Here is a 14,044-nt window from a genome sequence, read left to right as displayed (position 1 = left end):
GGAGTTTTTCTGAGTTTTTTTTGTTTTTGTTTTGTTATAATGTTTAGTTTTTGCACAGCTCTGTGATGTGATACCCAAATTATTAAGAAGCTTAACTTAAATATTCTTGCTTATTTTTTTAGTCAGTTTCACTCTGTGGCTCAGGCTGGCCTGGGATTTAATGATCCTCTTGGCTCAGTCTCCTGAATGCTGAGGTTGTAGGCTTTTGTCATCATGCTTGCCTAAGATATTAATTGAATTCTTTTTAGAGTTGTTATTTTATTAATATAAGTGCTTTGTCTGCATGTATGATTGTATATCATTTGCGTTTCTGTTTGATGCCTGTAGAGGTTAGAAGAGGTCATTGGACCCCTTAGAGCTGGAATTATAGATGATTGTGAGCAGCTGTGTGGGTACTGAGACTCGAACCTAGGTCCTCTGCAAGAACAAATACTCTAAGCTGCTGAACCATTTGTCCAGCTGCCTTAGTTACTTTATTGCTGTGATAAAACACCATGACTAAGGCAACTTGTAAGAAAAAGCAGTTAATTTGGTTTATGGTTTTAGAGTCCATTACTTTTCAATTTAGCTTCAGGCAAATTGTACAAGGGAAAAAGCAGCCATATTCTTTGCCAAAGTTTCGCAAGAATGTTCTCTAGCTCAGTTGCTGTTATTGTTTGTCCCTGGGACCTCTTGAGCTGGGCCTCCACATACAGTCTATAGCTCTCAACAGGATTCTACTAGGACGGCCCATTAAGCTCTGCTCACAGCATCCAACTGTTTTCCTAGGCCAAAGTTGCAAAGTCTTCCCACTTTCTTCCAAAAGAGTCACAGCAACAGTCCACTCACTAGTACCAATTTCTGTCCTTGTTACTTTTCTATTGCTGCAATCATGCCATGACCAAAACATAAGTTTTGTCTTGTAGTTTCAGAGAGTTAAGAGTCCATGATGGCAGAGTGGAGGACCAGCTGAGAGCTCCCATTGATCCTCAACCATGAAGCAGAGAATAATAGGAGTCATACTCTATTATTAACCTCCAAGTTTGCTTCAGTGGCTTACCTCCCCCAATAAGACCACACCTCCCAATCCTTCCCAAACAGTTCTACTAACTGGGTACTGTTAGGAATATTTCTTAACACGAGCTCCCTGCCCACGCAAAAATTCCCAATCAAGCCAAATCAAAACAAACCAAATTAAGAAATATCCAGGTTTAATGGGAGATCTGCGCTTTCGGGTGACCCCGAGGGGGAACTGGAAAGCCATGTGAACGTAACCCCCGTGGAGGAAGAAAGGGAGACCACGTGTTCTTCTTTGGGGAGATCATTTAAATACCCTGGCCTACTGGGATTTGGAGTCCAGACCAGGCCTGGGGGCTGGGATATGAGGGGCAGGGGCCTACGCTCCCAACTTGACATTCCAGACTCTGGATATAGGGGTGACAGAAAATTGGAATGGTAATTATGACAAACATTTAGGATTTCTTTGGGAAAAAAGGGCATAGACTCAAATCTGGCTACTTCCTGCGGGCATGGGGAAGGGGAGAGCCAGGTGTCCACATTTAGCATTTAGCGAGAGGTGTGGCTGGAAAGGCATCCCCTGAACTGTCATCCCGGAGATGGCAGGCATCTGTTCCTTGGGAGAGATGAGAAGGCAGGTGTCTAGGGAAAAAAAATTGTTATCACTAAAGATGAGTGTGCCAGAATGAGGAGCAGGTAGGTTGTTTCCAGGTACTGGCTATGACAAACAATGCTGCTATGAACATAGTTGAGCACATGTCCTTGTGGTCCTTTGGGTATATACCCAAAAAGTGGTATTGCTGGGTCTTGAGGAAGGTTGTTTCTTAATTTTCTGAGAAATCGCCACACTGACATCCAAAGGGGTTGTACCAGTTTACACTCCCACCAGCAATTGAGGAGTGTTCTCTTTTCCCCACAACCTCTCCAGCATAAATTGTCATCAGTGTTTTTGATCTTGGCCATTCTTACAGGTGTAAGATGGAATCTCAGAATTGTTTTGATTTGCATTTCTCTGACTAAGGATGTTGAACATTTCCTTAAGTGTCTTTCAGCCATTTGAGAGTTCTCTGTTTAGGTCTGTACTCTTTTTTTTATTAGATTATGTGATCTTTTGGTGTTCCATTTCTTGAGTTCTTCATATATTTTGGAGATCAGACCTCTGTCTGATGTGGGGTTAGTGAAGATCTTTTCCCATTCTGTAGGCTGCCATTTTGTCTTCTTGACTGTGTCCTTTGCTTTACAGAAGTTTTTCAGTTTCAGGAGATCTTGTTTATTGTTTCTTTCCACCTTACTGTGTTTTAAGATTAATTTTTTATATATCAGTTTCCCCCGAATAGCACTTAAGGAAATCCAAGATTATTCTGGATATTTTCACCATATTCTCATATACAGCTAAACGTAAATATTTATTTATTTATTTTTAAAATTTTTAAAAAGATTTATTCATTTATTATGTATACAGTATTGTCAGTATTCTATCTGCATGTGTGCCTGCAGGCCAGAAGAGGGCACCAGATCTTCTTTCAGATGGTTGTGAGCCACCATGTGGTTGCTGGGAATTGAACTCAGGACCTTTGGAAGAGCAGGCAGTGCTCTTAACCACTGAGCCATTTCTCCAACCCCTAAACTTAAATATTTAAATTGAACTGACGATTTAAAAATGGTGGCTAGTATTTCAGTGAGCAAGCTTTGCGGCATGCGACTTCTGGTCTTTTATTATTGAACTTTCCGGCCCAAATTGCATATTAACTTGGACAAACATAAGGAATAAACTAATTCATCTTCCTTAATTATTAGTCATACCATCTGCCTTTAAAAATGTATATGCCAGTTTTCATCCATAACTGTGATTGTTGTCATTACTACCTGACATGGTGAAACATTAGCTAAGAAAGCAGGCTTTTGTTACATAACACAAACATTTTTATGTAATAATTATAGTAAGGCAGTTCTCTAAACAAATCATGGACTGAGGGCCACTTTTGAGACAGGGTCTTGTGTAGCTCAGGCTGACCTCAGACTCACTACTGTACCTGAGGATGACTTAATTTCTGTCTCTTCCTGCCTTGGGCTAGGATTATAGGAGTGCACCACAACACAGGATGGACTTTTTTTTTTTACATTTATAAACATTTATTCTTTTGAACTGGAAAAGACTCATACCCACACATTGTACAGTTTTGCAAAATTATACAGAAATTGAAAATAAGAGTCTTTGATATCTGTCTGTGTGTAATACATGCAGGCCAGAAGAGGGCACCAGACCACATTGCAGATGGTTGTCAGCCACCATGTGGTTGCTGGGAATTGAACTCAGGACCTTTGGAAGAGCAGGCAATGCTCTTAACCTCTGAGCCATCTCTCCAGCCCCTGGAACTAGCTCTTGTAGACCAGGCTGGCTTCGAACTCAGAGACCCGCCTGCTTCTGCCTACCGAGTGCTGGGATTAAAGGCATGTGCCACCACCGCCCAGCTGCAAATGCATTGTCTTAGGTGACAAAGCATTCAAAGAGAAGAATTCAGATGAGTGGCATTTAGTTATTGGAAGGACACTAACTAAAAAAATGGAAGGATTTTCCTGCATAGGATGAATCTTATCTCCTTTTAATCTAAGTGATTTGTTTAAGAGGTATTGAGAACCTCATTTACTTGATACTTAACGGCTGGATTTTTAAAAATGAGCATTCTGCATCTACAATGTTTGTGACCCAGAAGTGTTTCAGATTTCAGGCTTTTAATTTGTGCATGGGATAGAAGCTTCATGGTGTGGAATTTTTCACTACCGGATCGTGTGATACAGCATTTCAGGCTTAGGGTTTTGTGAATTAGGAAAGAATGTTCAACCTAGAATAAGGAACTGATCATTTGTCTCAAAGTTACCAATACATTGAACATTTAGTAAATATTTATTAAATTTAATAATAACAATTTAGAATTAAACAATTTTAGTAATGACAAGTTAGACTTTGGGGGGGAACTAGGAAATTTTAATGTGCTTCATATTTTAAGAGATCTGTCATTCTTGACATATTGAGACATTTTATGAAGCACAGAACTTATGATTTTTAGAAAGAATGATTGACCTGTGGGCTAAAGAGATGAAAAATCCAGAAAAAAGTTGTGTTAGTTCAAAAAGACTAACTTACAATATAAATAACATGCTTTTGGAATGTAATGTATGTTTTAGGATTCTACCAGAATGAAGATAAATTGTTATGAGTGTAATAATATATACCAGGAAGTTTATGGCAGTATTGTTTATAATGACAGAAAACTGGAAACAACTTAAATCACTTTCATTGTGGGACCAGTTTAATTATTGTATGTACAGCTAAAAAGAATATAAAAGAATGAAATGGTTTTATTTGCAAGGTTGTGGAATGGTCTTTAACATTATTAAATAAACAAATGTAGTTATCTGTCAATAGATATTTTATTCATCCATAAAGAAGAATGAAATGGCATTATTTGCATATATAATAGTCTAGAAACATGAAAATTGATGATTTGGAAAAAGGAACTGGGTGGGGAAGAGGAGGTAAAGGAAGTGAGTGAATATAGCCAAAATACATAGGCTTGAAACTTAGTACAGTGGGTATGCAATGATAGGAATAATTGGACTGATCCACGCCCTATATAGGGCCGGAGATACCTACAAACTAAGTGGATTGAGCTTTTACCCTTCCTCTCTTAAAAAGTTATGTGACTTCCTGTATCTCCAGAAACCTGAATTCATCAATTTCTTGGTCCTTTCAGTAATCCCTCAAGTGTACTGTAGCATGGAAAGAACCAAATGATTTTTTTTTTTAGTAAATTATATATATGGCAGACATTTGGATTTCCTTGGGTTATATTGCCATCTAAGTAGGAATTAGTTAAGCTATTTGCCATATTTATTATCAGGCTCAATTTCTTCCTTTATTTTGTTTCAGGGAGGAAATAATGCTGGCCACACAGTTGTTGTAGATTCTGTGGAATATGACTTTCATCTTTTGCCTAGCGGAATAATTAACCCAAATGTGACTGCCTTCATTGGTGAGTGTTTAAACTGAACCTCTTTGGGACAGTAATGGTATATTTTCAGTATCAAAACTGACATCACTTTTACCAACCAAAGGGTCCTTGCCACATCACTGATGTTGGCCAAGATACCTTATAGGACAGAGCCACCAGGCCACTTGGGTCCCAGGGTGTCACTTTGCAAGGATCTGTGCGTGTTGTAGTATTTATTCCATAAAGAAGCTACGATCATCAGGTCAGTTCTCCAAAGACTTAGCTATGACAAGAATTACGAAATAGTTCATTCTAAATTCTTAGAAATAATCTGATGATTTGTATTTCATTGTTTAGTGCTCATAGCACACTAAACTGATTTTGTGAACACAGCTTCTGAAAGTGTGTGCTTCTGAAAGACATTGGTCTAGACCATGGCCCAGCTGCGCTGTTAGCTGGTAATTCCTTAATTAAATGCAATGACTTGTTAATAAATGTAACTTGTTCTTCTGTTCAAAATAGATGATTATTATACATGTCTACATTTTAACATTTATATATATGTCTATATTATAATTACAGGTGTTTAAGATGGAGGATTGTTTGTTTCTTTTAGGAAATGGTGTGGTAATTCATCTTCCTGGATTGTTTGAAGAAGCAGAGAAAAATGTTCAAAAGGGGAGAGGTATGAATGAACGAGTTTAACTGTAATGTGTTATTTTCATTAAATGTGTTCTCATTTCTTCATCTCATTGACTAGTCTTGCCGTGCACCCTTTTCTGTGTGTGACTCATCACAGAGTGATAACGAGTCTGTACCTTATTTGCTGAATCCACTTTTTTTTCGTTTCTTTGTAATGTTTTCCTTAGACTGTCTCAAATCAACTTAGAATACATTTTTACACGTCAAAAACAACTGTGGGGGAGCTTACTAGTTTTGGTTTGTCCTTGAGTACAGCACCTTTAGTGTTCTGCTGGAGAGACCACCCCTTAATCAATAAAATTCAAATTGTGGATATTGTCAGTTTTATTTTATTTATTCTTAGTTTTTTTGTGGCAGGGTTTCTTTGTATAGCCTTGTCTGTCCTGGAACTCACTCTGTAGAGCAGGCTGGCCTCTAACTCAAGAGATCTGCCTGCTTCTGTTCTCCCAAGTGCTGGGATTAAGGGTCTGCACTAGTCATTAAGAGTCATTGTTTTGTCTAGTCACATTTCTTTGTACTCTCTCTTGGGAAGGGTGTCGTTATTAAAACCAATTTCCTTCTCTTAAATTTTCAAATGGTATGTACCCAATCTCTACACCTATGTCCAGAAAAATATTTTCCTGCACTTTGCTTTTGGGGGTTCTTAGGAGTATTCATGTGAGTGTGGCTGCCTTGAGATAGGAACTGTTTAGAACAAAATACTTGGAGATTAGAGCATGAATGAGCTTGGATGTTAAGAAAAACAGTGACAGCCTTGATAAGCTCCATGCATCTTCCCATGCAGAAGTAAAGATACAAACATGAATGCTTTAGTAAAAACACTCTTTTATAAAACATTCTATTCATAAAGAAATTAAATCTTTAAAAAAACCAAAATGTTTGATAAAGTGTTATCTTTTCTCTCCTAGGTCTAGATGGCTGGGAAAAAAGGCTTATCATATCGGACAGAGCTCATATTGGTATGGAGGCCATATTGTATTTATTTATAACTGCCTTTTAATCAAATGTATCAAGTGTGAAGGCATTTAGAAATGAATTAACTCATGTTTGTTTATGGATTGTGGTTGAAGTAAAATGCATAAGATCGTGTGTGTGTGTGTGTGTGTGTGTGTGTGTGTGTGTGTGAGAGAGAGAGAGAGAGAGAGAGAGAGAGAGAGAGAGAGAGAGAGAGAGAGAGTGATGGCACACACCTTTAATCCTAGGTGGAGGCAGAGGCAAGTAGATCTCTGTGAGTTTAAGGCCAGCCTGGTCTACAAGAGTTAGTTCCAGGATAGGCTCCAAAACTACAAAGAAACCTTGTCTCAAAAAAAGAAAAAACTTTTTTGAAGAAAACTATACTGAATTAGCATACAGTGTTTTTTAAATGAATGTCCTCTTTTCCATTACCTTCACCATAAGGTTCTTAATCTGTAAATCTGTAAAGAGCAATTTTGTGCTATTATTGAGCATTTTTATTTCACTAATATCCTGTATGATTTGTTTTTAGTGGCCTGCTTATCCTTATTCTATACTTGGTACTTCAAAAGCTATTGGTATGACTATATACAGCATTTAGAATACTTGGATATTTTCTCTATACAAATGCTTTAAGTTCATCACTTTGTCTGAGAATGCAGGTTGCATATTGGGGGAATTACTTTACTGCTTTAGACTGCCAGGGTGAAAGGAGGGGTGCTGGGGTAGACGGTGCAAACTGTCAGAAAGACCTTTTTTCATTTTGGCTTTGACTCACAGTCTTGCTGCATTGCCAGGCTGGACTGGAACTCTCTGTATATTCCAATCTGGCCTGAAGTGTGTGATCCTCTCACCCTTCTGTCTTAACAGGCTGCTATGGGATCGACTCCATTTGCTTGTCCAGTCTTTTCTGCTGTTGTCATGTATTCCATGTCAACATTGTGGTGTAAGCTTAATACAATGTCAATAGTTTTAAAGAAATTTTAAAATAATAAAGACGCTATACAGTTTTAGAAATACTTAAGCAGAGCTGAAGAGATGGCTCAGGAGGTTAGGAGTATTCATTACTTTGCTGAGATCCTGGGTTTGATTCTGAACCCCACATGGTGGTTCATACCACATGGAACTCCACTTGCAGGGGATCCAATCCCCTCTTCTTACCTCTGGGAACTAAGCACACATGCAGGCAAAACACACAGAAAATAATGACTAAGTCTAAGAGACTAAGAGGTTTTTTTGTTTTGTTTTTGTTTTATTTCTGGTTTTTGAAAACAGGGTTTCTCTGTGTAGCTCTTGCCACCCTGGAACTTGCTCTGAACACCAGACTGGCCTCAAACTCAAAATTCTACCTGCTTCTGCCTCCTGAGTGCTGGGATTAAAGGTGCATGCCACTACTTACTGCCTGGCTAAGACTTTTTTAAATCAAAAAATTTAAGCAACTTAAGGTAGAATTTTTTTTCATGTCATCTTCTGTCCTGCCCTACTGGTGTAGTTTGTAATAAGAACTGAGAAATGAGCAGGCGACTTAAACATTCTAAGCATCCCAAGTGCAGAGTTGCTGATGTCTGTCCATTATCTTCTATTGAGTACCCGCCTTGTGCTAAACACTGAAGGTGCAAGAGTCTTAGAAAAGACACTATTTAAAAAATCCTTTAATATGTAAGTATGTAACAATATATAAGATAAATATATCATGAATGCCATGGCACAGAGTGCTAAGTTTCAAGGTGAGGCTGGGTGTTAGGAAAATAGTCCTAAGTAGAAGCAGGTGATTTGAAGAGGTAGTGGGAGCATCTTAGTTATAAAGTGCCCTGGAGGATTCCCTGAGAAGTGAAGCCCAACGGAGATGCGGCATGGGAAAGCAAGCCAAGAAGGTGTTAGCTGTATTGTGGGTTACATTGAATGCATTATATCTTTGTGTTAATAAAGCTGAAGTATAGCACTGGTAGTGTAGTTCAGTGGTAGAAAGTGCCGAGTAATTACCAGTATCAAATACTTAGATTAGTGAAACTCAGCCAAATTTACCTAGAACTATTTTTTTACTAATGAAACCGCTAAGGATGTACAGTAACCTTGTTTTAAAAATTAGAATAAATTCTCAAGATGGTTTTTCTTTTCTTCAATGTCTAGACTTCTGTGGGGAACAGAAGCAATATTCAAAACAATTTCAGAAAGCCAGGCGGTGGTGGTGCATGCCTTTAATCCCAGCACTCGGGAGGCAGAGGCAGGCAGATCTCTGTGAGTTCGAGACCAGCCTGGTCTACAGAGCTAGTTCCAGGACAGGCTCCAAAACCACAGAGAAACCCTGTCTCGAAAAACCAAAAAAAAAAAAACTTCAGAGAGAGTAATCAAAAGTAATTGAAAGGCATTAAAATATCACTGTGAAAGTCATTGTTCTGATATACTAATAGCTTCCTGAGGCCTAGGAAAGCAATAACTTTGTGTCAGGTTGCTAAATTAATTTTTGAAAATACAGTTCAACTGTTCTGTTACCCATTTATTTGTGGTTTTCTAGTTGCCTTTTTAACTTCTGGTAATGGAAAGTTTTAAATGCAAATGTTTTTTATGCAGAAGAAATTGTATGGCATAGTCTAATATCTCAGTTGTTTTATAACTGCCTTGCTAAATTGGGGTTTAATGAAACAACTCTTAAGACTAATTATGATCCCTGAAATGATTTAGAAAAATTACTGTCTGGGCAACAGGATAGAAGCATGACTACACTAATCATATAATGGTAGTTTGGAAGAACAACGTGAAACACTAGAATTCATAAAAACATACACAATCCAATGATATAGGCTTCCAAGTCCTGGAAAAATTGATGACTTTTATTATTTGTTCCCTTTGGTCAAAGGTTACCATAGGTCATACTTATCTTATAGATTAGTTCTGTTATTTGGAACTTTACTTAAAACTATAGTTTATACTGTCTTTTGCATCTGGCCTCCACTGAACATTCTGCTATAATTGTTATTGCTACTTGAAGCAAAATTTTTCTTTTTAAAAAGTTGTTACCTATTATGAATATACCAAATCTTTTATTCCCTACCATTGATGAAAATTGAGTTTTTCCAATATTAGTTTATTAAAAATAGCATTACTGTGACATTCTTTGTGTGTTTTTTTCCTTGTTTGTTTGGGTTTTGTTGTTGTTGTTGTTTTTTGAGACAGGGTTTCTCTGTGGCTTTGGAGCCTGTCCTAGAACTAGCTCTTTTTTTTTTTTTTAATTTATTATGTATATAGTGTTCTGGGCACCAGATCTCATTATAGATTGGGTGTGAGCCATCATGTGGTTGCTAGGAATTGAACTCAGGACCTCCTGAACAACAGTCAGTTCTCTTAACCTCTGAGCCATCTCTCCAGCCCCCTAGAACTAGCTCTTGTAGACCAGGCTGGCCTCAAACTCAGAGATCCCCCTGCCTCTGCCTTCCAAGTGCTGGGATTAAAGGTGTGTACCACCACCACCCGGCTACTGTGACATTCTTATAGCTATCATTTACTGTGTAATATTCCAATATAATTTTAAGGATACTCTTTTACCTACTTGTGTGGTGCTGAGACATATATTGATTCACACATTGCAAATTTAGCGTCTGTAATATACAAAAATTTCAAAACTCTCACAAGACATCCCAGAGAGAAAACTGGTGATTGTAGTATGAATTGTTCTTAATAATTAAAACCCAGAGTCAAGATATCGAGGTAAATGCTGAAAGATAAGAGAAGTAAAGGATCCAGCCACTAGAGAGTCTTTTTACCTCTACTAAATCCTCAGACCAAAGGGGGCAAGATTCTGTCTACATGAATCCTCAGACTGAATAAACTAAGCTCCTGTCTCCTCCTGCCTTATAGTCCTCTCCCTAGGCCCAGCCGTATCCTTTTCCTGTCTCTACTCCCTAGTGCTGGGATTAAAGGAGTGTGACTCCCAAGTACTGGGATTAAATCCACCACAGCCTGGCTCTGTTTTTCTTAAGTAGCCAGGGTGGCCTTGAACTCAACAATCTCTGTCTCCGGAGTGCTGGTTTTAAAGGTATGTGCCACCACTGCCTGGCCTCTATGGCTAGCTAGTGGCTAACTCTACATTTTGGTCTTCAGGTAAGCTTTATTTATTAGATCACAAACAAAATGTCAGCACAGGTGATTATACAAAGGTGTTAACCTTGCTAAATAGGGCCTGGGTGGAGTTTCTAGAGTGTCTCAAAAGCAGGAGATTAGGGGAACAACACTTTCTGCATAGCTTTGGAGGTTAAGGATTGTGAGAATGCAATTTCAGTCCAGGTTTTATCAAATTTTATAATTTCTATATAACTAATGTGTATCTTCTAATGCTCATAGTGATGCACATCGTTAATCCTAGTACTTGTTAGGCAAGAACAGGTGAGTCTTTGAGTTTGAGGACAGCCAGGGTTACACAGAGAAACTGTCTTGGAAAAAAACAAACAAAATGCTTCCCTAATTCCGAGAAATCAGTTGTTTTATTTAATAATTTATTTGGAAATAATAACATAATTGATAAAAAGAAATCCTGGCATACTATGATAAAATCACTGAATTGTATACCTAAAACTGTTTTTGTGGTCTGTTAACTATAAAATTATGGTATGTTTTAAGAAAAAAACAAGTAAATAAACTCTAGTTAGAAGTTCATAGAATAAAACCCTAGGCCTGCCTGCCTGTGAGCTGTCTATGTAGCGAGTCAGTGATTATTTGAGCATTTGCTGGTGCAGAAATTAACTAGCAAACTGTCGTCGTCCGTCCTACTGCTCAGGGTGTTGTCAGGGGATGTGAGGTGCATATAGGTGCATAGAGGCACATTGCACAGGAAGTTTGTAGTTATGGTCAAGGACTGCAAGGGTGCTGATATGAGCAGAAGAGTGTTTGCCTTTGCCATATCAGAGTTCTTCTTTAGGAGTTGTGGAAAAACATTAAGTTCATAGACAGGGATGCGATGAGTTATTTGTGTCTTCGCAAGAAATTTTTGGATGCATTAAATAATTTGAATTCCATGTTCAAGAGTGGAAAGGTGCACAGGTTAGAGTGTAGCTTTAGTGAAAGGTGGTGGAAGTTTGGGACTAGAGAGGAAGAAAGAGGAGGTGTCAAAGTGATCTCTAGAGTCCAGACTTGAAGATGTAGAAGAAAAAAAGGATTATCTTTGGCTGGGTGTTGGTGTTGCATGCCTTTAATTCCAGCACTGAGGAGGCAGAGATCTTGAGTTTGAGGTCAGCCTGGTTATTAACAGTGAGTTCTAGGGTGGTCATCAGGTAAGGATATTCTAAATTTAGCCTTTCTTCCTCGCTTTTTCTTCTTTTTGAAACACTCTGTGATCTAGGCTGTCCTCAGACTTGTTGTTCTGCCACAGCCTGTTTAGTGCTGAAATTACAAGTGTAAGCTGCCATAGGACTTTAGGAATATAACAGTATAATTCATCATAAACAAGGTTGGAAAGATTTCTGATTTTAGTAATTTGAAATAGACTATTTTTAGTCTGTATGTTATCTTTGTTTCAATGACAACTGTGATTTGTTTGATTTCTTTTCAGTATTTGATTTTCACCAAGCAGCTGATGGTATCCAGGAACAGCAGAGACAAGAACAAGCAGGAAAAAAGTATGCTATATACATAAATATATATATATAATCTGTTTAATTGTGGTGTAGTTTGAGCACTTCCTTATATAGAAATAAATGTGAGCCAGAAATAAACAAAACAAAATTCAGAATAGGTAAGGATATTTTACTTAGGTTTCAGAGAAAATCAGTTAGATTACACAAGTAAACTTGCAGGAAATTGCATAAATAATAAACAGTTATATGTAACTTTCTTCTTTGGAAAGATCTGGCTGAAGACGTAGATCTTCCCTCTGTAACTTGAAGCTTGTTTTGGTTTGTTTTTAAGTTTGGGTACCACAAAAAAGGGCATCGGCCCAGTGTATTCCTCCAAAGCCGCTCGGAGTGGACTTCGGATGTGTGATCTTGTTTCTGACTTTGATGGCTTCTCTGAGAGGTAACAGACTTGTTTTTTCAAAATTAAAAAAAAAAAAAGCATTTTAAAATGAAGTACAAAATTGAAGCATCAGTATTCAGATTAACTTCATGTAAAAATAACCTAATGATGATGTGAGAATGATTACCTAAGATAGAGCCATGTTGTTTTTAATGACTGACATGTGACTTGGATTTCTTTGAAAGGAAGTGTCCCCAGTATGGTAGTACTGATGTACTACTCACCATGTCCTAGGATTCAGGGACCCCATTATGTCTTCCCAGGTCTTGGTAGATTATTGTGTGCACATCTTCAAAACTAGAGATGCTACAGTGACGTAGTCTCTATGGGACAGTCTCCATGGAAATGTAGTTCGTTTGCATTGGCAGGCAACTATACTGAAAAGTCCAGAGTCTAGTGTCTGGGTATCCTATAGACCATCCCCTTTCATTTTTTTACACAGTAGAATGTGTTTTATCTTTTCTATTTTCATATTTTATTCTATCCTTTCTCCAACTGTACATATCACTTTAATTATATTTTTTCTTCAATGTAAAAATTTATACTTATTATGAATAAATATAATTTATTTCTATGCTTATCCTTTTTAAATTTTTTAAATTTTCTCAAAAAGTATTTTCAGTTTCAGAACTAATTTGCTTTTGAGACCATTTACAAAGCATAGAAATCACTTGACTTGAACATGATATTATTTGAAGTATACTTTAAGATAGCTAATGCCATGATGATCTGTTTCTTTCTCAGGTTCAAAGTTCTAGCTAACCAGTACAAATCTATATACCCTACTTTGGAAATAGACATTGAAGGTGAATTACAGAAACTTAAGGTAATGCTTTCTTAGCTCAGTGATGTGCTCTTAAATACTGATTTACCAAACTGACATTTAGGTTTTTTGTGCACTCCAGCTTTGTGTATTAACTTGTGAAAGAATTTGCAAGTCATTCTTGGACATGGCATGTTTATATAATGTCACACAGTTTGGTCTAAATGGAATGTTGGATGGGAAAAGGAAATGGTATTGAAAATAGCCAGCTCGTAGGTCACAGGTGCACCTGCAGGAAACTTAGCTTTTATTCAGAAGACCGTGGAAAGCTATTGGAGAATTTTGAATAGAACGTAGTTCAGATTTGGATTATGAAGAAGCTATGCATGACTGCTGAAGTGTGGATCTGTAAAGAAAGAGGCAGTGTAAAGTCAGTGTGTTTTAGGGTTGGTAAACAGTCAGTTTCTTCAGCATTTATTTCTGAGACATAACTTTACTGGCCACCTAAGAAGCCCACCAATGGTAACTGTTAGATCCAGTGGTGCCTGTGTTAGCAGAAGGTTTCAATCATTGGTAAATTTTGCATTGTTCTCTATATGTCTGGTAAAAGTATTAATACTGCTACCAGTAC

The 14,044-nt window shown here is 37.6% G+C and overlaps 1 protein-coding gene across 1 annotated transcript in view; it reads left to right on the top strand.

The window, feature by feature from the left end:
• Adss2 (adenylosuccinate synthase 2) overlaps positions 1 to 14,044 on the top strand; it is a 30,324-nt gene that overhangs the window by 6,054 nt on the left and 10,226 nt on the right. Inside the window, exons 2-7 of the mRNA XM_050142924.1 lie at positions 4,928 to 5,030; positions 5,605 to 5,673; positions 6,599 to 6,649; positions 12,187 to 12,253; positions 12,543 to 12,650; positions 13,395 to 13,476. Coding sequence (XP_049998881.1) covers positions 4,928 to 5,030; positions 5,605 to 5,673; positions 6,599 to 6,649; positions 12,187 to 12,253; positions 12,543 to 12,650; positions 13,395 to 13,476 — 480 coding nt within the window. The remainder of the gene's footprint in view (positions 1 to 4,927; positions 5,031 to 5,604; positions 5,674 to 6,598; positions 6,650 to 12,186; positions 12,254 to 12,542; positions 12,651 to 13,394; positions 13,477 to 14,044) is intronic.

The sequence above is a fragment of the Alexandromys fortis genome, unplaced genomic scaffold (assembly GCF_014885135.2).
Source record: "Alexandromys fortis isolate MF-2015 unplaced genomic scaffold, M_Fortis_MF-2015_v1.1 scaffold_51, whole genome shotgun sequence".
NCBI classification, from domain to species: Eukaryota; Metazoa; Chordata; class Mammalia; order Rodentia; family Cricetidae; genus Alexandromys; species Alexandromys fortis.
The sequence above is the reverse complement of the archived record's forward strand: the minus strand, read 5'-3'. Positions and strand labels throughout refer to the sequence as shown.